General features: G+C 50.8%; 1 protein-coding gene across 3 annotated transcripts in view; it reads left to right on the forward strand.

The window, feature by feature from the left end:
• Positions 1–140: 140 nt before the first annotated feature.
• Positions 141–22,951, forward strand: part of LOC308676691 (TOX high mobility group box family member 4-like) — a 39,009-nt gene continuing 16,198 nt past the window's right edge. The window contains exons 1-3 of one of the 3 annotated variants that reach the window (XM_081342682.1): positions 141–239; positions 5,993–6,061; positions 19,375–19,617. In XM_081342682.1, the coding sequence (XP_081198808.1) occupies positions 234–239; positions 5,993–6,061; positions 19,375–19,617 (318 nt within the window). In that variant the 5' untranslated portion in view covers positions 141–233. Of the gene's footprint in view, positions 240–5,992; positions 6,062–16,950; positions 18,361–19,374; positions 19,618–22,951 lie in introns of those variants that run through there. The other 2 variants (XM_081342683.1, XM_081342684.1) reach the window with 2 other exon arrangements.

The following is a 22,951-nucleotide window of genomic DNA, read 5'->3' on the forward strand; positions in this document are numbered from 1 at the left end:
GTGCCTCCCGCTTTCCCGAACGCTCCCACATTTCCCCCCCCCCGCACCCGACGGCTTTCCCTGAAGGGGGCGGCAACGTAGGGGCGGAAGTGACGCCGTCCCCGGCCGTGGCCTGGCTGTGGGCGGAATCCCTTCCGGTTCCGGTCCGAGAGTCTGGAGGGAGAAAGCAGGAGGGGAGGGGGAGAGTCTGGTGGGGTCTCCCCCCTCTTCGTCGCGGCTCCGAAGCGGCCGCCATGGAGGTGAGGGACCGAGCCGTGGGGCGGTGGCGTGGGGAGGAGGAGGAGGAGGAGAAGGGGTGTTAACGGCTGTCCGCCGTGGGGCGGGAAGGCTGCCCTTTGTGGCTGCCGAGCAGAAGGGGCTCGGGCGTGGGGCTGGGATGGGGGTGGGTGGGGCTGGGGCTGGCATAAAAGGAAGCCGAGGGGCTCCAGAGCCAAAAGGTGGGTTCTCCTCGGGGGGGGGGCTCAGCTTGCTCTTCCCCAGCCTTTCCTGACCTTCCTCTCTGGGGATGCGGGACTACAACTCCAATCATCCTCAGCCGCCCCACTGAGCCAGTCCGGCCAGGTGGGCTCCCGAAACGGATGGATTGGCAGATGCCGTGGGTGGGGTGGGCTGGGTGGGGAGTTGGGGGTTTGGGGGAAAGCAAGGGTGGGAAAACGGGTTACGCTTTTTCCCCATTCTCAGCCATCCAGGTCCCCGGTTGTCCCAAAGGTGCTTTTTTTCTTCTTTTTTTTTTCTTTTTCAGGAGGCAACTGGATTTCCTTGTTTTCCCTTTGAAGACGTTTCGCTTCTCAGCCCAGAAGCTTCTTCGGCTTTGACTGGATATGGTGGGGAAGGGGAGGATTTCTACTCCTTGCAGACAGCTGGTCGTTTGCATTCTTTCAGAGCAGGGGTCTTCAAACTTGGCCCTTTTATGACTTGTGGACTTCAACGGCCAGAATTCCTCAGCCAGGCATGCTGGCTGAGGAATTCTGGGAGTTGAAGTCCACAAGTGATGAAAGGGCCAAGTTTGAAGACCCCTGTTTCAGAGAGTCGTGGAGGCCACCTGGAGGTTTATCTGTGGGGGTCAGGGTCACCCGAGTGGTACAAATGGGTGTGGAGCAGATTGCAGGGACCATTTGTACTTCAGTCTGAGATGCAGACAACACAGACTTCTCCACAACAGCCGGTGCGCCTGTCTTCAGCCGTAATGGCACACGGGGCAAAAAAAACATTCTCCAGCCATGAAGGCTCCACGCGCATTTGCACCACTCAGGTGACCCTGAGGACATAGGTAAACCTCTAGGTGACTTCAGTGACTTTCTAAAAGAATGCAAATGACCAGCTGTCTGCAAGGAGTATAAATCCTTCCATTCCCCACCATCCAGTCAGAGCTGAAGAAGCTTCTTGGATGAGAAGCGAAACGTCTTCAAAGAAAAAAAAGTCCAGTTGCCTCGTGAAAAAGCACCTTTGGGATAACTCTTGCCACTGCTTGTGTTCCCTTCATCGTATGAACATGTGTCCATCAAGGCCGTGTGGATATGTGTATTAATGTTCACTGTGTCTGACAAACTAGGACAGGTATGTCGAACTGCTGGCCCGCGGGCCAAATGCATCACACTAAAACTGCGCCCACCCCATTGCCGGCAATGGGGGAAAAGTCCTGATATGTCACGTGACGTCTCAAGTTTGACATGCCTGAACTAGAACATTAGGGTGATATGGAAGACAACAGCTGTCGCAGGTATGGGGAGCGCCTTGTTTGGCTCTGTTATAGCTTCTACCTGCCTGCTCCAGTTATCTCGGATTTTGAAGGCTAAAATATCAGGATGTGAAGGTGGTACAGGTAGTCCTTGACTTATGACCACCATTGAGCCCAAAATTTATGTTTGCTAAGTGAGCTTTGCTCCATTTTATGACTTCCCTTGCCACATTGATTAAATGAATCACTGCACTTGTTAAATTACTAACATGGTTGTTAAGTGAATCTGGCTTTCCCATTGACATTGATTGTCAGAAGGACACAAAAGGGGAATCACATGATCCCGGGACACTGCAACCATCCTAAATACATGCCAGTTGCCAAGCATCTGAATTTCGATCACATGAGCATGGGGATGCTGCAAAGGTCTTTAAATGTAAACATTGGTCATAAGTCACTTTTTTCCAGTGCTGTTTTAACTCTGAATGGTCACTAAACAAACTTGTAAGTCGAGGACTACCTGTATTAGTTCTGGGAGGGTAATGGCCTCCTTATTGGTATAAAACATCAAAGGAGCATGGGTCAGAGCATGGCCAGAAAGTGCAAAAAGATAATGAGAGAAACAAAAAAAAATTATCCTGAAAAATGTGACGGGATCAGCATGACAAATTCTAGATGTAAACAAACACAGAATAAGAACAACATGTTCAGGAACCAAGCCTAGCTCAATCATACGCTATAGGAGAGAAGCCAGCCTATACATTATTATCGAAAGATAATAATTATAGACTGGGTATGTGAAATTTTAATTCCATGTTAATAATGATCAATGAGAAAGCCTTGGCGTTATTTAAATTCAGTGGTTTTCAGTTTTGGCCATTTTTTCCTCCTAAAGCAGGTGTGACAAATTCACAATGTCACGTGACGTGTTGTGTCATATCGGGACTTTTTTTCCCATTGCCAGCAATGGGGTGGGTGCGGTTTCTCCATGACACATCCGGCCCATGAGCCAGCAGTTTGACACCCCTGTCCTAAAGCTATGTATAATTTTTTTTAGGCTACAATGCAATTAGGCTAGAAATTCCTATGGAGTTTTCTGACAATGGTTAAGAAGGAGTTCACTTTCTGTATGAACGTGTCTGCAATCCTTTGGGATCTTTTACAGTCCTGCTGTAATATTGCTTCCAGGAAGATTGGGATGATTTAGATCAAACACTGGGTATTTTATGCATATGCTTTACAGTTTCCTGTTGGACAAGAGAAATTGGATGGATTTTGTTCATGGATCTTTTTGCTTCCTAGGTTAGGATGGATAGCACTCAACTCTGTGGGAAATCTCTGTGGTTTATGTTAATCCGCAGGAGTTCTTCTACACCAGGGGTGTCAAACTCAATTTCATTGAGGGCCGCATCAGCATTGCGGTTGCCCTCAGGGGGCTGGGTGGGTATGGCCAGGGTGGGCATGGCCTGCTGAGTGGGCGTGGCCAGCTCTACATCGTTCGCATCAAGGGTGCCTATGGGGGCCTGGGCAGGAGTAGGACAGATCTGAGGGTCTCTGGCAGGAGGAGGGTCTCTGGGCCAGGGCCAAGGCAGTGGGGGCCGTTCCCTCACTGTTTCCAGGATGGCTTCACGGGCCGCATGAAACCACTTCGCGGGCCTCATCCGGCCCCCGGGCCTTGTGTTTGACATGTCTGTTCTACACAATGGAGGGTTTCATTGTTTATTCTCCTTTAAGATATGGTAGGCTTTTGTCATACATTTGTCCCAGAGCCTGCATGTCACCTTTTGCTGAGAGAGAGGAGTTATGAACCCCAGTGGTACCTGGGGCCCTTGCACATCTACGATCTCCAGTGAAGCTGTGCTGAAATGGGACATGTTACTGAAGCACAGTTCGTGTTCCTGTGGAACGGTATTTCTCAACCTTGGGAACCTGAAGATGTGCAAACTTCAATTTCTGGCTGACGTTCATACAGTTAGAAGCTGTCAAGGTTGAGAAACATGGCAATAGAACAGAGGTGGGAAATTACTTTTCCCACGGAACCCCGTGACAAACTGGCACCGTTGTGGAGGGCTGAACTAAAAGGACTGTGAAGGTGCATAGGCCTGCACGCACATACATAAATTGGGAAGAAAAGAAACAATAAGTCACCTTCGAAATAAAACCAAGGCATGTGGTCCGGACAGGGACAGCCAAAGGGCTGGATGTGGCGCCCAGGTAAAACGCCCAGGTCTGCTCTACAGCGGTGGCGAACCTATGGCACGCATGCCGCGGGTGGCACGCAGAGCCCTCTCTGTGGGCACGCGCACCGTCACTCCAGTCCTAGGCCTTCCACTGGGTTTTATAAAACTTTGTCGCTTTAGGCCTCCTCTGCTGTGTGCAAAAAAAGAAAAAAAAGGATCAATCGATTCAATTTCAACTTCTTGTGGGGAAAAAAAAGATCTGGCAAAGTTGGAATTGATTGATTGAACTTTTTAGTCCCACCCAGTCTGCCGTTACCACCGCAGCCAAGCCCACCCAATGGGCCACACCCACCCAAATGGGCCACGCCCACCTCCCCCCCCCCCCGACGACACATAAATGGATTTTGGGTTGCAGTTTGGGCACCCGGTCTCTAAAAGGTTTGCCATCGCTGCTCTAGAATATATGTGACCTCCATAATAAGTGGGGTTGCATTGCCAAGATAAGATAAATTGTCATTTATTTACGGTAATCGCTTGAAAACCAGGTGTTACCTCTTAACACGCCAGGAACGCCAGGTCTCAAAAGGCATCTGAACATTTGCTGGTTGCAAGATGGTTCGCAGTTAAAACACTTACCTGCTCCTGCCGACTGTGGTCGTTTCCCCCTTCCCCCCCCCCCATTTTTTTTTTTTTTTACCGCAGCGGATTTGAAACTTACTAACTGCAGGCTGATGGGCTGCTGTGTTTAGCTCCGGGTCTTTGAAGTAAAAGCAGACTCTTTTGAAAGAAGGAATATCTTGCAAGGGGATTATGTGCCAATGGCGTTTCCAAGGGCAGGTGTCATCCTGCTGCTGCCTTTTCGGAATCCGTAACAGGACCTGTCTCTGCTACTGGGTTTGGAAAAGCTGCTGGGGCTGCAGACGTGAGCAGTGGAAATGCCGTAGCAAGCTTCACGTACGCGCTTTCACCTCAACAACTGTTTTGGGGGGGGGGTTGTTTTTTTTTTCTTCTCCTCCCTTGGCTGTTGATCCTTTGCTTTGCATTTCTGGAATTTGTGCTTAATTGATGCTTCCCGCGGAAAGGAGCAAACGGCTGTACAGATGATACTTCTGTCCCCTATCTGCAGAATTTTTTTTTTAAAGTCCTTCCTGGCCCAGCCAAACTTTCCAACACTGCAACATTGATTGCCCCAAGGCTTGTGATAAAGAGAAACACTTTGTGGCACGGCTTTTGTACGTAAAGCTGACCCAGCCAGGCTGTGAGTAGAGAATCCGTATTAACTCTGCTCTGGCATGTTTCATGACTTACATTTTCCAAGCGATTCAAAGGCAGTTTTACAAAGGAGCATCTTCCGATGAAGATTCTCAAATCATCCAGGTAGAGATGTCAGAAGTGGTCTGAAGGCTGAATCGTGGCAGTTTGGGTCCCGTCGCAATGATTCAACTTTCAGAGTGTCATTTGCACATTCAGTTGTCAATGATCCTATGCCAGTCACTGGCTGTGTTCCCCATCATCATCATTGTTAAACAAGGTTTGTTGAATAGGTCAGTAGGCTCACCTGTCACGCAAAACCAGAGGGTTTGACTTCTAGAGCAGGGTTAGGCAACCTTGGCCCTTTTATAACTTGGGGACTTCAACACCCAGAATTCCTGAACCAGCCATGCTGACTCAGGAATTCTGGGAGTTGAAGTCCACAAGTCATAAAAGAGCCAAGGTTGCCTACGCCTGTAATCTCTAGACCAGGGGTCTTCAAACCTGGTCCTTGGATGACTTGTGGACTTCAACTCCCAGAATTCCTCAGCCAGCATAGCTAGCTGTGGAATTCTGGGAGTTGAAGTCCGCAAGTTAATGTTTGCCAAGTTCGGAGCCCCCTGTCTTAGTGTACCAATTTACACTTTTGTAAAAGTGGCTATGAAAAACGCTCCATGACAGTCTGACACACACACACCCTTGACAAAAAGATAGTGAATTCATTCTTGAGGGGGTGGGCAGGAAACAGTTCTAAAACTGCAATAGGTTTCATAAACTCTAGCTATACAAATGTTGTGGCTTTATCACAGCCGCTTCTGTTGTGTTTCTGGTTTAAGATAAGGGAAGTGAAACTGATTGACGATGTTTTCCTTTCTCTCCTAAGTTCCCCGGGGGAAATGAGAATTACCTGGCTATCACAGGGACGACCCACCCTTTCCTGTCAGGGGCTGAGGTGAGACGGCAACCAGGCTGGTATTTTGCTTGCACGGAATGTGGGGGGGGGGGACAGCGGGCGGCTCTGCTGCGTGATTGGACTCGGAGTCAAATGGACAATTTGTAGTTTTAAGGTATAGAGCAAGATCACCTGGACGCCGAAGGCCGCTGATCTAAGTTGCAACGTTAGCTTATTTGCAAATGCTAGAAGTTCAAAAGTCAGGCACTTTCAACCGGACGATTTTCAAACACGGGCTGCTTAGTGAAGGCCAAATGCTTACAGATGATTGGATGCTTACGAATGTAACTTGCCACTGGGAAGAAGATCCTTCTATCTCATCTCCTCCCCCAGATTGATGTGCTAAAAATTTATTTATTTTATTTTAATCCCATTTATATCCCGCCCTTCTCCGAAGACTCAGGGCGGCTTACAAGCTTAGCAGTAGCCTTCATTCTATGTATATGCCTGCTTATTAGGGCTTTCACACACACCCCCAAGCGGCATTATTACAAAGTCAGCTTAATTGCCCCCAACAATCTGGGTCCTCATTTTACCTACCTCGGAAGGATGGAAGGCTGAGTCAACCTTGAATGACTTGAATGGTCGTTTTATTAATCCACCTAAACTTGGTTGCTGGTTTGGCCCAAGCTTACGAAGTCAAGCGCTCCTCAATTTCTTTCACCGTGCCCTTCATAATTTCATCTGCACGTATTTTCATTCAAAGCCCGGGAAAACCACTCCTTCCCTTTTCAACCCAGGTGCCAGGTTTAAATTTAGAAACCACACTTTATTTATTTATTTATTTAATTAAATTTTTATACCGCCCTTCTCCCGAAGGACTCAGGGCGGTGAACAGGGCATATCTTAAAACTACAAAAGTACAAAAGTTAAAAAAGAATTAAATTATTGCCCACAATAAAAACAATAATATATATATATAAATATTAAAACCCTAAGTAATTCCCCATCAGGCCAGGCCAGCTTGTTCAAATAAATGGGTCTTTAACCCGCGCCGGAAGGAGCGGAGATCCGGTGCCATCCGGAGCTCAACCGGCAGCTGATTCCACAAAGCCGGAGCGCCCACAGAGAAGGCCCTCCCCCTGGGGGCCACCAGTCGACATTCTCTGACCGGAGGCACCCTGAGGAGGCCCTCTCTGTGGGAACGCACGGGGCGGAGGGGAGTCGACGCCGGCAGCAGGTGGTCCCCGAGGTATCCCGGACCCATGCCATGTAAGGACTTAAAAACCATCACTAAGACCTTGAACCTCACCCGGAAGACAACTGGTAACCAATGCAGCTCGCGGAGCAAAGGTGTAACATGGGAGTACCGGGAAACTCCCAAGACAACTCTCCCAAGACAACTTTCCTGATACAAGGGGGAAGGAGATTTTTTTTTTCCCTTCCCATTGACATAACGAAAAATAAACTCGCACCAGAAGAGCACAGGTGACGTTTCCGTAGAGTTAAAAACTATTGAAGTTTGAAAAAAAAAAATTTTTTTTTTTTGCCAAGCTGAAAGACCCTGGTGAGATGAAGGTACAGTTGGGAAGCAGTGGCTGTGCTATGGATGATGGGATTCCCCTTCTCTGCCCTTGCTCAGAGCACAGTTCCTTTATTTGCTCAGGGTCCAGGCTGCTGCTGCTGCCGCTGCAATTTTTGCTTCATTGGTTCCTTGCTTCCCCCCCCCTGCTTTTGGGGTTTCTTCCTCTATCGGATTGGTTATCTTACAGCTTCAAGGGATGAAGTCATTTCAGGATTGGTGGATGCCTGTTCCGCAGCTCGGCTTGGGAATGACCGATTTCCAAGAAGGGTGTTAGAAATGCACGTTTAAAAGATCGTCTCATCCTACCTTCCCAAGTCCTTGCGTCCGGAGCCATGTTTGTTTGTTTATTTATTTATTTATTATTGGGACTTACATGCCGCCCTATCTCCCGAAGGACTCAGGGCGGCTAACAACAATAAGTTTAAGTTTATTGAATTTATATACCTCCCTTTTCCCGAAGGACTCAGGGCGGTTTACAGGGCATTTAAAACAACCAGTACAAAAGTTAAAAACAAATTAAAAAAAGATTAAATCATCCCTAAAATTAAAACCCCAGTTAAAAATTCTCAGCCTGGGCCGGAGAGCTCAAAGAGCCAGGTCTTCAGGTCCCGGCGAAATGAACGAAGGTCGGGGGCAGTCCTAAGCTCCACGGGCAGCTGGTTCCAGAGGGCAGGCGCACCCACAGAGAAGGCCCTTCCCCTGGGTGTTATCCACCGGCAGTCTTTTACCGGCGGCACCCTGAGAAGACCCTCCCTGTGTGAGCGCACTGGACGAAGGGAACTTGATGCCGGCAGCAGGTGTTCCCTCAAGTATCCCGGACCCAAGCCATTTAGGGCTTTATAGGTCATCACCAGCACCTTGAATCTCACCCGGAGGGCAACCGGAAGCCAATGCAGCTCGCGGAGTAGAGGTGTTACATGGGAGTATCGGGAAACCCCCATCACAACTCGCGCGGCCGCATTCTGCACCAGCTAAAGCCTCCGAGTGGTCCTCAAGGACCACAAATGTTAAAAAAGATTAAACTAACAAGCCCCAGTGATAAAATATTAAAAACATTTTTTTTAAAAAAACCCTTATCGTCAGTCCAGGTCAGCCTGATGGAAAAGAAATGTTTTAAGGTCGCGACGAAAGGACCGGAGATCCGGGGCCATCCGGAGCTCAAGGGGAAGTTGGTTCCATAGGGCTGGCGCTCCCACAGAGAAGGCCCTCCCCATGGGGGTCACCAGCCGACATTGTCTAGCCGACGGCACCCTGAGGAGACCCTCCCTGTGTGAGCGCACCGGGCGATGGGAAGTCGTTCCTGGCAGCAGACGGTCCTGCAAATATCCCGGGCCTAAGCCTAACCCTCAACTGGCGAAAAGGGCAAAACTAGGAAAATCAGCTTTGCATATGTAGCTCTCTCGGTCCATGTAACAAAGACACTTTGGGGGGGGGGGAAGAGTAACTTACGACCGATCCTTGCACTAATAAGCATTGCGGCATCCCCACAGTCAAATATCTCTGGAGATCCTGCAAGGGATAGAAATCCTTTTAATTCCCCAGCATTTAGTCGGAACTGAGGACGCTTCTTGGGTGAAAAGCGAAACGTCTTCAAGGAAAAAGCACCTCTGGGATCCCTGCAGAGAAATCGTCAGAATTTGGGCACTTGGCCACCGAGGTGTATTTATAATGGTCGTAACTGTCCCGGGATCATCTGATCACCATTTCAAATGTTCCCAGCTGGCTTCTGTCAAGCGAAATCAATGGGGGGAATGCTGGATTTGCTTTAATGACCATGTGATCCAGTTAACAGCCACAGTGGTTCACTTACCAACCTTGGGAAAAAAAGTTGTAAAATCTCCCTCAATTGTCTTGCTTAGCAACAAAAATTCTGGACCCAAGTGTCGTTAAGTGAAGGACTGCGTGTAATTCAGCTCCCACAAACAATTCCCACCAGTTGCACAGCAAGCAGGACTTTTCTCTGACAGACACTTCAAGCCTCCTACAGGACAATAATAATTCATCATAATATCTATGTATTAAATTTATGTGTTGCCTGTCTCATATTGAGCGACTCTGGGCGGATTGATAAGAATGAAACTGTTTTTAATCTATAATCTGGTTGTGGGGAAGTTGAGAGAAATATTTTGGAAGAATGTTGAATTCTTCCACAGCGTGTTGGACACCTGAGCAATTTATATTCATGTTGATGGACTTGGTATCATGCTTGCTCAAATATTAGCATTTTTACCTGTTTCGTCAAGTCTTGCTAATATAAAGGTAAAGGTAAAGGTTCCCCCGCACATGCGTGCTAGTCGTTTCCAACTCTACGGGCCGGTGCTCCTCTCCATTTCAAAGCCGAAGAGCCAGCGCTTGTCCGAGGATGTCTCCGTGGTCACGTGGCTGGCATGACGAGACGCCAAAGGCGCATGGAACGCTGTTACCTTCCCACCGTAGTGGTCCCTATTTTTCTACTTGCATTTTTTACGTGCTTACAAACTGCTAGGTTGGCAGAAGCTGGGACGAGTAACAGGCGTTCACTCTGCTATGCGGCACTCGGGATTCGACCCGCCAAACTGCCGACCTTCTGATCAACAAGCTCAGCGTCCTAACCCACTGAGCCACCGCGTCCCCTTGCTAATATAGTACATCGCTAATAAGTAAAGAGAGTAGAGCAGGGGGTCTTCAAACTTGGCCCTTTTATGACTTGTGGACTTCAACTCCCAGAATTCCTCAGCCAGCATGTCTGGCTGAGGAATTCTGGGAGTTGAAGTCCACAAGTCATAAAAGGGCCATGTTTGAAGACCCCTGGAGTAGAGGTTGGAGAAAGCATAGCCTACCGGTTGTAAGTAAATGACTAAAGATACAGGTAGTCCTTGACCTACGACCCAAAATTTCTGTGGCTTAAGTGAGACATTTTGCTCAGTGAGTCTTGCCCCGTTTTATGTCATTTCTTGCCACCGTTGTTAAGTGAATCACCGCAGCCACACGGTTGTTAAGTGAATCTGGTTTCCCCATTGACTTTGCTTGTCAGAAGGTTGCAAAAGGGGATCGCATCACACACACTCACACACACACGGGGACACTGCAACCGTCATCAGTCTTGAGTCACTGGGAAAGCATCTGAATTTTGATCCCTTGTCTATGGAAATGCTGCAACGGTTGTAAGTGTGAAAAACAGTCACTAGTGACTTTTCCCCCTAGTGCCGTGGTCACTTTGAACTGTCACTAAATGAAGTGTCAGAGGGACGCAGTGGCTCAGTGGGTTAGGACGCTGAGCCTGTCGATCAGAAGGTCGGCAGTTTGGTTGGTCGAATCCCGAGTGCTGCGTAACAGAGTGAGCGCTTGTTACTCATCCCAGCTTCTGCCAACCTAGCAGTTCAAAAGCACGTAAAAATGCAAGTAGAAAAATAGGGACCACCACGGTGGGAAGGTAACAGCGTTCCGTGCGCCTTTGGCGTCTAGTCATGCCGGCCACGTGACCACGGAGACGTCCTCGGACGAGCGCTGGCACTTCGGCTTTGAAACGGAGATGAGCACTGGCCCCTAGAGTCGGAAACGACTAGCACGCATGTGCGGGGGAACCTTTACCTTTACTTTTTTAAATGAAGTGTCGTAAGTCAAGGACTTCCTGCAAACATAAGGAAGCATCTAGATATGTAGGAGGACCAATTGTGGCCTGTCATATGATCGCCACGCAGGTCTAGAAGCGGGACGGATTCCTGTAGAAGCATGTTAGATGTGCTTAAGAATGTTGGTTGCCCTTCAGCCTGAGCCAATCCTGAAATGAAGGACTCATGACTGCAGACAGGAGCCAATCTGGAAAGGAGGGAAGCCAAGACGGGCATATATGAGCACCAATGAAGCAGCTGGTCTTATGAGATGCCGGGCAGCAGCCTGGATTCTTAAAAGAGGAAATAGAATTTTTTTTTCTTTCTGAGTAAGAATCAGAAGGCATTTCACAACTGCTGCACTCGTTCTCCTCTCAGCCCAGCGTCTGTATCTTCCATTTCTGCGTCCGCCTCTCCGGTAAATTTGTTTACGTGAAATTCTCTCAGGGCTTATTTTATTTTATTTTATTTTGCTGGTGGATTTAATTCATCGCCTCTGTGTAAAAAAGTCGCTCGATACCCGGGCAAAGTAGATTTAATTCGGCTTAGCTTTCTTATCTTTGTTCACCACTCCGACTTAAAAAGGAAATGAGCCTGCTGAGAAGATTCTGCACATGTTGGGTTATAAATAGTGCTAGAAAAGTTACAGTCCTTGAATAAAAACACCTAAATGAACCAGACTCACCCAGAGCCTTGGCATATGAGACCTGCTGAGAAGTTTGTGTTGGCTTGTTTATTTCGACTTTATAACCTATCAACTGTAAGGACATTCTGGTTGTCTTCTTAGTGGCAAATTACAGGCAGACATTATATAATAACATTGGCCGGGGGGAGGTTTCTTTACAATAGCATCCAGCCCTTGGCTTTCGGCAACCTTCTGTAAGTCAGGGCCCTTCAACCTTTTCACCCATTGTACCACTTTTAGGATATGGCAGCATCCGAGTACCACCAGTCACCTTGCAAGGTGTCAAAAACTTGACGACCAAAAAAAAAAAAAGAGGAAAAAAGTGATGAAGTACAGGTAGTCCTCGACTTACAACAGTTCGCTTAGTGACTGTTCGAAGTTACAATGGCACTGAAAAAAGTGCCCCCCCAAGCCACAGCCGAGCAAGACACCTGCCTGCCCGCCTGGCGGCACTCTTCCTCCTGTCTGAGGTTTTCATTGTTGTGAGCATTTCTGTTGAGGATTGGCAGCAGGGGTGGGGTGTATTTGGTTTTTATTCCCCCCTCCCCATCTGCTGGGTGGTTGCAGCAGGTTTTGGTCACTTCACATGACCTTGGGACTCTGTGACCATCATAAATATAAATCAGTTGCCAAGCATCTGAATGTAAATCACAAGACCCTGGAGATGCTGCAACATTCCAGCTGATCGGCGCTTCTTCTGGGCTCAGAAGTGCCAGGATCAGTGCCGAGCTCCAGCTGGAGCCTGGCACTGATCCTGGCGCTTCCACTAAGCCCTGATAGCCCTGCAGCTCCAGTCGTCTCTCGCTCAGGCTTGTGCGGTGCTGCCCCCGGTTCAGCTCATTCCCCTCCCCCGCTGCCACTTTTCTAGGATGGTTGCGTACCACCTGCCAGGTGCCAATGTACCACAGGTGGTACCCGTACCACTGGTTGAAAAGCCCTGCTCTAAGTCTTAATAGCAAGGGCGAACCTGTTTCTCCCAATTGAAGGAAAAGCCCAAAGACCCCCTTCCCCTAAAAATTTAGCATCTGTTAAGGAATTCCTATTTTAGCTTTGCAGACATTTTGCAATATGCTGCTAGAATTTAAGGGGTAATGGTCAGGAAAACCTTCAGGAATGCTCGCTCCAATGACACCCCAAATGTAGTTATTGTTGTGACTCAGGGCCAGCCTGTGGTTTCGGCAGCCGGCTCAGAGGTGTCGGATGACTCAGATGAGGGGGAGGAGGACCGTGTGGGAGACGAACCGGTTGATGATGGCGTGGAGGCTTGGCAGAGTTCCCAGCCGGGGCCCTCTTCTCAGCTGCGTGAGCCCGATAGTGCGGAAGATGATGACCCACAGCTGGCCCTGTTCAAGGACGCCCGACGCAGGAGGCAGTCGAGCAGGAACAAACAAAGAAAGAATGTGGGACTCCTCGGGAGGAGGCACAGGGAGATCACGCCCTGAGCTCTCTATAAAAGGAGTGTTTGGGGAGGGGCTGGTTGCTGAAAGCAACTTTTCCGCTTGAGAAGACAAGCTCTAGTGTTTTTGTTAACTGCGTAATTAAATCTTGGCAGATGCCTTTTAGCCTTGGACGCTCTCCAGTCTCTTCTTTCTGAATAGGGGTTGCCTTACTCAAGGCCAGAAGAGGGCTGGTTCAGAACAGTTTGCTTTCAGCCCCCCACCCCTTATTACTACGATGGAGCAGCTTCTTGCCGAGAATGCCCAGCTCACCCAGCAACTCACTTTGCTGGCAGCTCAGGTGGCACAACTGCAAGCTCAGGTACATGCTGCATCCCCACCCAGGAGGAAATGTCAGATAGCTATGCCGGATAAATTTGCTGGTAAACCAGAACTGTTTCCTGCCTTCCTGGGACAATGCCAGCTTTATATCAGCGTGAGAGCAGCTGATTTCCCCACTGACCGAGATAAGGTGGGATTCATGTTGAGCCTTCTGTCGGGAGATGCAGCTCGTTGGGGCACGCCTCTGTTGGCACAGCCTAGCCCTTTGTTGGATAACTTTGGGGGGTTTTGTGACCATATGCGCCTCATGTACGAGGACCCGATTAAGGCGCAGACTGCCACCCGACGCCTGAAAGCTTTGAGGCAGGGTCAGCGCCCTCTACAGGCCTATATCAGCGATTTCCGGCTGCTTAGCCAGGATTCCGCCTGGAATGAGGCTGCGCTCGTGGATGCCTTTCAGGATGGCTTGTCAGAGGAGATGTTGGATGAGCTGGCCCGCGTGGACATTCCTTCAGACCTGAATGGGCTTATCCATCTTTGTCTGCGGATCGATGCCCGGCTGCAGCAGCGTAAGAGTCGCCGTGCCACCCCACAGACCCCTGCCGCCCCTGTTGTGCGTGAGCCCCCAGTCCAGAGGGAGGAGCCAATGGAGCTGGGTGCCGCCAGGTCCCGTCTATCGGTGACGGAAATGGACAGACGACGATCGGAGGGGTTGTGTTTTTACTGTGGGGACCCTGGACATTTGGCTGCTTCTTGCCCGAAGAAGCGTCAGCGGGCGTCAGTGACCAAGCCTGCCCCGAGAAAGTCCCCTGCTTTGCTATCGGGAAACGGCCCGAGCCCGATCTAGACGGTGTGAAAGATCGGGCGACCCACAACGACCACGCCGAGCGACGCCGTTCCGACGGTGCCTGTGAACCTCCACGGCATTTGATTCTGGAGGCACGACTGATCCTTCCTGGCAAGCCAGAGGGGATTCCGGTCCATGCCTTAATTGACTCTGGGGCTACCACTAACTTTATGGATTCGGCCTTTGTGGCCAAATGGGCTGTTCCCCAGTGTCCAGTGGATCCGCCCATGCTTGTGGAGACCATCGATGGTCGAGTGCTCCTGTCCGGGCCTATTACGGCCGCCACGCAACCCGTGTGTATGGCCATCAGTACCCATGTGGAGGCCATTCAGTTTTACGTCACTTCGGATCTGCACTTCCCCGTGGTCTTGGGACTGGCGTGGCTCCGGGCGCATGATCCACAGATCTATTGGTCTCAGAACTTGGTCACCTTCCCAAGTTTGCAGTGCGTGGACCACACCCGCCATATCTGTGCCGGCCAGGTGGAGGGTTCCTCAGGGGTTTCTTTGCCTCCCGAACTGTCCGACTTTGCTGATGTGTTCAGCGAGTCAGAGGCGGACCAATTACCCCCGCACAGGCCCTATGACTGTTCCATTGATCTAGTCCCTGATGCGCCTCTCCCAGTGGGGCGTTTGTACTCCATGTCGGAGCCCGAGTTGGCTGCATTGCGGGACTTCCTGACAAAGAATTTGGCTCGTGGTTTCATCCGGCCCTCGTCCTCGCCAGTGTCTGCGCCCGTGCTCTTCGTCAAAAAGAAGTCGGGCGAGTTACGGCTTTGCTGTGACTACCGGAAACTCAACGCCATCACGGTGCGTAACCGCTACCCGCTGCCCCTCATCCCCGAGCTCTTGGACCGACTCCGGGAGGCTAAGATCTTCACGAAACTGGACCTGCGTGGAGCTTACAACCTCGTCAGGGTTCGGCCGGGTGATGAGTGGAAGACGGCGTTTGGTACTCGCTATGGACATTTCGAGTACACGGTGATGCCGTTTGGCCTGACCAACGCCCCCGCTGTGTTTCAGCATTTTATGAACGACATCTTTCGAGATCTGTTGGACCAGTTTGTCGTGATGTACCTGGACGACATCCTGATTTACTCCCCGTCGCGTGAAGCGCATCATCAGCATCTCCGTCAGGTCCTGCAGCGCCTCCGGGAACATCGGCTGTTTGCCAAGTTGGAGAAGTGCCAGTTCTACCAGGTGACCATCGATTTCCTGGGTCACCGCATTTCTCCTGAGGCTATCGCCATGGAGCCGAGTAAAGTCGAGTCGTTGCAGAGTTGGCAACCCCCGCGTCGCGTGAAGGACGTTCAGCGACTCCTTGGATTTGCCAACTACTATCGGACATTCATCCCTGGCTTTGCTGCCTTGACAGCCCCCCTCACCCGGCTCCTGCAGAAGAAGACTCGGTTCCAGTGGAACGCCCCCGAACAACAGGCGTTCCAGGCTTTGAAGGACGCCTTCATGAAGGAGCCCATCTTGAAACATCCCGACCCGCAACGGCCGTTTGTCGTGGAGGCGGACGCCTCCGACATTGCCATTGGGGCCGTGTTACTCCAGGCAACGACGCCCAGCGGTACCCTTTTCCCTTGCGCGTATCACTCTCGGAAATTGAACCCCTCGGAGCGCAACTATACCATCTGGGAGAAGGAGCTGCTGGCCATCAAGGCGGCGTTCGAGGCTTGGAGGCATCATCTGGAGGGGGCGCGGCATCAGATCGAGGTCCGGACGGACCACAAGAATCTGGAAAGCCTGCAGACCGCTCGGAATTTGAATCAACGCCAGATCCGGTGGTCCCTCTTCTTTGCGAGGTTTGATTTCCAGGTGCGGTACATACCAAGCGGGCACAACCAGAGAGCGGATGCTCTGTCCAGAAAGCCCGAATACACCCGAGCGGAAGACAAGCTTCCGCCCAGGACAGTGATCCCCGTCGAGTCTTTTGCTGCGGTGCGGGAGCCGGTGGATATACGGGCTCGGATCCGGGAGGCGCAGCAGCAGGAGGCGTGGGTGGCCCAGCGGAAGGAAGAGGTGGGGCCAGATTCGCCTTGGTCGGTCGCGGATGGACTCCTGTATTATCGTGAGCGGCTCTATGTTCCAGGAGGGCCACTCAGGGGACTCGTCCTCAGCCAGTGTCATGATAACCCGGCTGCGGGGCATTTTGGCCTGTTCAAGACTCTGAACCTGGTCTCCCGTACCTTCTGGTGGCCCCGAGTCCGACACGATGTCCAGTCTTATGTCACCTCCTGCATTCCTTGCAGGCAGGCCAAGTCAGCGACAGGGGCCCCGCCTGGTTTACTGCAGCCCTTGCCAACACCCAAGAGACCCTGGGGGGCTGTGTCCATGGACTTTCTGATGGATCTACCCCCATCCTCCGGCTTCACGACAGTGTTTGTGGTGGTGGACATGTTGACCAAGATGGCGCACTTCATCCCCTGTCGCGGCTTACCGTCAGCTCGTGCCACTAGTCGCATGTTCATCCAACAGGTGTTCCGGCTGCATGGCCTTCCCGATAGAGTCGTCTCCGATAGGGGGGCCCAGTTTACAGCCCGCTTCTGGCAGGAGTTGATGCGGGCGTTGGACATTAAGGTTTGCCTCTCGTCCGCGCATCATCCTCAGACCGACGGGGGTACCGAGAAGGTCATCGGCATCTTAGAGCAGTATCTGCGCTGCTACGTTAACCTGCAGCAGGACAATTGGGTGGACTATTTGGCCATAGCCGAGTTTGCCTTTAACAACTCGCAGCACACCTCCACGCAGATGACACCGTTCTTGGCCAACGTGGGTTATCACCCCCGGTTTTTCCCCCTTTCTCCCGTGGACTCATCGGAGCCGGCAGCGAACGAATTTATGGCGGAGTTACAGGCGATCCATCGGTTGGTGCGACGGCAACTGGAGAAGGCCAAGGCCGACTACAAGAGGTTCGCCGATCGGTCGAGAAGGGATACGCCTCCACTATCGGTGGGGGATCGGGTCTGGCTGTCCACCAGGAACCTACCATCCACTCGGCCGGCGAGGAAGCTGGACCACCGTTACCTTGGACCGTTCCCAGTCGAGGCCGTCATCAATCCGGTCGCCTATCGTTTAACTCTGCCACGTTCCCTGCGCGTGCACCCCCGTCTTCCATTGGTCCTTGTTGGTCCCCGAACAACCGGCCTGTCCACTTCGCCAAGCGGAACCTCCCCCATCAGGAACTCGTGATGGAGGCAGCACCCCTGAGTACGAGGTCGCCAGCATCCGGGATTCCCGCTGGCTGAAAGGTCGCTTCCAGTACCTGATCGAGTGGAAAGGGTACGGGCCGGAGGACTTCACATGGGAAGACGCGACCGCCGTTCATGCCCCTGCGTTGGTGACTGCGTTTCACGAACAGTTTCCATCCCGACCGCATCCGGATCGGCAGACCCGGGGGAAGGGCCCTGCGGTGCGGGATAGTGTTGTGACTCAGGGCCAGCCTGTGGTTTCGGCAGCCGGCTCAGAGGTGTCGGATGACTCAGATGAGGGGGAGGAGGACCGTGTGGGAGACGAACCGGTTGATGATGGCGTGGAGGCTTGGCAGAGTTCCCAGCCGGGGCCCTCTTCTCAGCTGCGTGAGCCCGATAGTGCGGAAGATGATGACCCACAGCTGGCCCTGTTCAAGGACGCCCGACGCAGGAGGCAGTCGAGCAGGAACAAACAAAGAAAGAATGTGGGACTCCTCGGGAGGAGGCACAGGGAGACCACGCCCTGAGCTCTCTATAAAAGGAGTGTTTGGGGAGGGGCTGGTTGCTGAAAGCAACTTTTCCGCTTGAGAAGACAAGCTCTAGTGTTTTTGTTAACTGCGTAATTAAATCTTGGCAGATGCCTTTTAGCCTTGGACGCTCTCCAGTCTCTTCTTTCTGAATAGGGGTTGCCTTACTCAAGGCCAGAAGAGGGCTGGTTCAGAACAGTTATGGAATAAGGTAATTGGATAGAAATGGAGAATCCATGGGTAGCAAATGCTGGAAATTTTGTAAATGCTGATTATATTGTGGCCCTGAAAAAGTGATTTGCAGCTGTTGCAGTATCCTTCTAGTCACATGATCAAAATTGCATTGCTTGGCAACCAACACGTATTTACGATGGTTGCAGTGTCACATGATCACCATTTGCAGACACACCCACACACACACACCAGGCTACTTTTGACAATGGGGGAAGTCAAATGCATTTAATGATGGTGCGATTTGCTTAACAAGATAGGTCACAAAATCGGGTGTGATTCACTTAAAAATGCATTGCTTAGTGACCAAAATCCCAATCCTAGTTGCAGTCATATGTTGAGGACTATAATAATAACGATAACAATACATGAATGTTGCCCGACTCTTCAACAACTCTGGGTGCTTCCCTGAAGTCTCCAGCTTGACTTTTATTTTACTTTTTTAAAATCCGTCATTTAAAAAGAATCAGCTCTCTGATGAAAACCCCGTCAACATCCAGCTTGAGACTCCAAATAAAACTCAAGATTAAATCCGTTTCCCAAAAACGTCCAGTTTATTGAATACACTGCGTGGTTATGTAAAAGTAAAAACTAATTCTGAAGCTCCCACACCAATTCACAGACTTAAAACAATAGTTTTCCCAGCCAAACCCCCACGTAATCCACATCAAGAAGTCCACTTTGTTATGGGAACCATCTGCTTCAATTCCACACCTGTTCCGGTGTCCTTGACAAGGCTTCAAGCTCCCATGGTCTGTAGCTGAATTGAAGAAGTTTCGTTTCTCCGTCTACCCACTTGAGAATAAACCTCTCCACCCCCCCTTTATCTAAAGGCAAGTTGAAACGCACAGGCTAAAGTTTCATGCTTGACACCCCCTTTTTCCCTCAAAAATCCAGGGGGGATTCTCTTACCACTGTAGGCAAGACAACTAGGTGAGCGACCTAATACGGCTTGAATTAAACTTTCTTCTCTTTTCTTTTTTGCCTCACGCAGACTTTCCACACGCCAAGTCTGGGGGACGAAGAGTTTGAGATTCCACCCATCGCGCTGGACGCTGACCCTTCCTTGGCTGTTTCCGATGTGGTTGGGCACTTTGAGGACCTGGGTGACCCGGTGACTGCCCCCGATGCCACTTTCTCGGCCCAGTATGGGGTTCAGGCCCTTGACATACCTGTGGGCATTAGCCATGGCCTTATGGAGCAAGGGGGCGGGCTGCTGAGCGGTGGGCTAGCCATGGTAAGCCAAACATCATAAGAACAGGGCTTGGAGAGGTGGAACGGGAAGGTGGTTTTCTGTTGCTGATTCGACAACAGTTTATTTACTTATGAAAGCGATTCAGAATGCCGATTATCACCGTCTTTCAGCAGCATCATAAAGCAGTGTGAAGCAGTATATAAGTTTAACTTCTATTGCTGTTTCCCTCCCTCCCTTCCTTCCCTCCCTCCCTCTCTGCCATTTCGTTTCCCTCCTTTCCCTCCCAGTGGTTAGAATGCGGTACTGCAGGTAAACTGTCTACCGTCAGCAGTTCGATTCTGACCGGCTCATGGTTGACTCAGCCTTCCATCCTTCCGAGATCGGTAAAACGAGGACCCAGATTGTTGGGGGCCATAGGCTGACTCTGTAAACCGCTTGGAGAGGTCTGTAAAGCAATATGAAGCAGTATATAAGCCTTAAATGCTATTGCTATTGCTAAGAAAATAGTTAAATTGAGAGTTTAAAGGGCGTTTTTCAGTCCTTCCTCAAGGCTAATGAAAAATAAAAATAAAATCAGCCCTTCAGTTCGGCAGCGAGGACATTCCGAACAATGAGATGATTGTGAAGGCCCATTTTGAGGTCCTATGAGATGGCCTTCGACAGGCAGGGATTTGGTCCTCAGTGGATCGCAGTTAAGTAGCTGGAGGAAGAGGCTGGCAGACAGCAAGAGCAATAGCGCTTAGACTTATATACCGCTTCACAATGCTTTACGGCCCCCTCTAAGCGGTTTGCGGAGTCAGCCTATTGCCTCCAACAACCTGGGTCCTCCCTTTTACCAACCTCGGAAGGATGGAATGCTGATTCAACCTTGCGCCCGGTGAGACTCGAGCTGCCAAACTGCTGGCAGCCGGCAGTCAGCAGAAGTAGCCTGCAGTACTGCATTCTAGCCAGTGCGCCACCAGGGCTCGGTGTATTTATGAAAATTTATATGGCTGCCCAATTCACTCTCAGTAACTGGGCAGGCTTACAAAGATAAAAGCCCAAATTCAAAAACCTTTTTAAAAAAAAAGCAATAACGGCCCCACTCTGGGATCCCCAGGCCTATTGACAGAACTGGGTCTTCGGGGTCTTGCAAAAGAGCATCGAGTGGGGTTCGACCTTACCTGCGCAGGGATCATGTTCCACAGGGAGGGAGCCACCACGGAAAAGGCCCTTCTGCTTGGTGTTCTGTACCAGCCTGCTACCGGCCCTGCAGAAAAGGCAACCCCTTTACAAACGGCAAGAGGCTGGAATTACGTCTGCCAAATTTATTACTACAAAAAACAAACAAGACACGAACCAAGATACAGGAGCTTTGAAACACTATCTGAGCGGTTGCTTTCAGCAAACCAGCCCTCCCCACACATTCCCTTTATAAAGAGTTCAGGGCGTGGCCTCTCTCTGCCTCCTTCCGAGAAGCCCCACAGCCTTCCTCTGTTTACTCCTACTTGACTGCCTCCTGCGTCGGGCGTCCTTGAACAGGGCCAGCTGTGGGTCATCTTCGTCCACACTGTCAGGCTCACACAGCTGGGTCTCCATGGTGACCAAGTGGGAGGGGCCTGCCTGAGGGCTATCATCAGCAAGATCTTCAACCCCCTCAGCAAGGTCTTCAACACCCCCCTCCTCCTCTGAGTCGTCCGACCCAACTGCCGAACCCACAGGCTGACCCTGAATCACAACACTTGGTCCCGCTAGAGCACGGGTCGGCAACCCGTGCCTCTGGAGCCGCATGCGGCTCTTTCAGCCTCCCCCTGTGGCTCCCAGTCCTCCGCCATTTGCAGAGGCAGAGAGAGGCACTTGCACTTCTCTCTCTCTCTCTCTCTCTCTCTCTCTCTGTGTGTGTCTGTAAAAAAGAGGGTGGCCTCTCGCTGTTCTCGGAGAAGCTGACAAGCTTATTGGGCCGGGCTCCTGCCTTTGCTGCGTCTCCACAGGAAGCAGGAAGCAGCAGAAAGCAGCGGCTCTCAAGGGCAGGAGAGCCAGCCCAATAAGAATGTGTGTCAGCTTGTCCGAGAACAGCGAGAAGTCAGCTTGCCAGGTGAGCAGAAGATCGGAGAGAGGGAGAGAGAGAGGTGGGGGAGAGAGGGAGAGAGAGAAAGAGGGAGGGAGAGAGAGAGAGAGACCTCATGCACAGCAGCCTCTATTTCTTTTTAAGTAAACTCCTCAATCAAGCTCCTCCCCTTGCCTGCACGCGCACCCATGCGCGTGCGAGTTTTGCGGCTCGCAGTGTTTTTTTTCTCTCTCTGGGAAACGGGTCCAAGTGGCTCTTTGAGTGTTTAAGGTTGCCTACCCCTGTGGCCCAAGGATCGTGGTGGCTCAGTGGGTTAGGACGCTGAGCTTGTCGATCAGAAGGTCGGCAGTTTGGCGGGTCGAATCCTGAGTGCCTCGTAACAGAGTGAGCACCTGTTACTCGTCCCAGCTTCTGCCAACCTAGCAGTTCGAAAGCACGTAAAAAATGCAAGTAGGAAAATAGGGACCCCTACGGTGGGAAGGTAACAGCGTTCCATGTGCCTTTGGCGTCTAGTCATGCCGGCCACATGACCACGGAGACGTCCTCGGACAAGTGCTGGCTCTTCGGCTTTGAAACAGAGATGAGCACCGGCCCCTAGAGTTTTTACTCCTGTGGACCTGCTTAGGTTAGGGGACTTTTAGCATTCCCTGCCTGTCTTTCAAACTTGTCAAGATGGAATGGGGAGACCCAAGGTCCCCCAAACCATCTCCTGGCCATCTCTGGCTTATCTTTCTGGCATGCTGATGAGGACTTGGCCCTCCCGTTGTCATTGCTTAAGAAACAGCCAGATTTCTTTCCTCATGCTTTGAATCGGTCCAAGGTTTCAGATTGTTGAGCTGTTCATTCTAATATTTTAACTTTACTTTTCAATCAGCCTAGCAAGGGGTCAAAAACCTGATGACCAAAAAAAAAAAAAAAGGAAAAAAGTGATGAAGTACAGGTAGTCCTCGACTTACAACAGTTCGCTTAGTGACTGTTCGAAGATACAATGGCCCTGAAAAAAGCCCCCCCCCCAAGCCACAGCCAAGCAAGACACCTGCCTGCCCGCCCAGCGGCGCTCTTCCTCCTGTCCAAGGTTTTCATTGTGAGCATTTCTGTTGAGGATTGGTAGCGGGGGTGGGGGGTGTTTGGTTTTTATTCCCCCCCCTCTGTTGGGTGGTTGCAGCAGGTTTTGGTCACTTGACATGACCCTGGGACACTGTGACCGTCATAAATATGAATCAGTTGCCAAGCATCTGAATGTAAATCACAAGACCCTGGAAATGCTGCAACATTCCAGCTGATCGGCACTTCTTCTGGGCTCAGAAGCGGCAGGATTAGCACCAAGCT

Source organism: Vipera berus (assembly GCF_964194415.1).
Source record: "Vipera berus genome assembly, chromosome: W".
NCBI lineage: Eukaryota > Metazoa > Chordata > Lepidosauria > Squamata > Viperidae > Vipera > Vipera berus.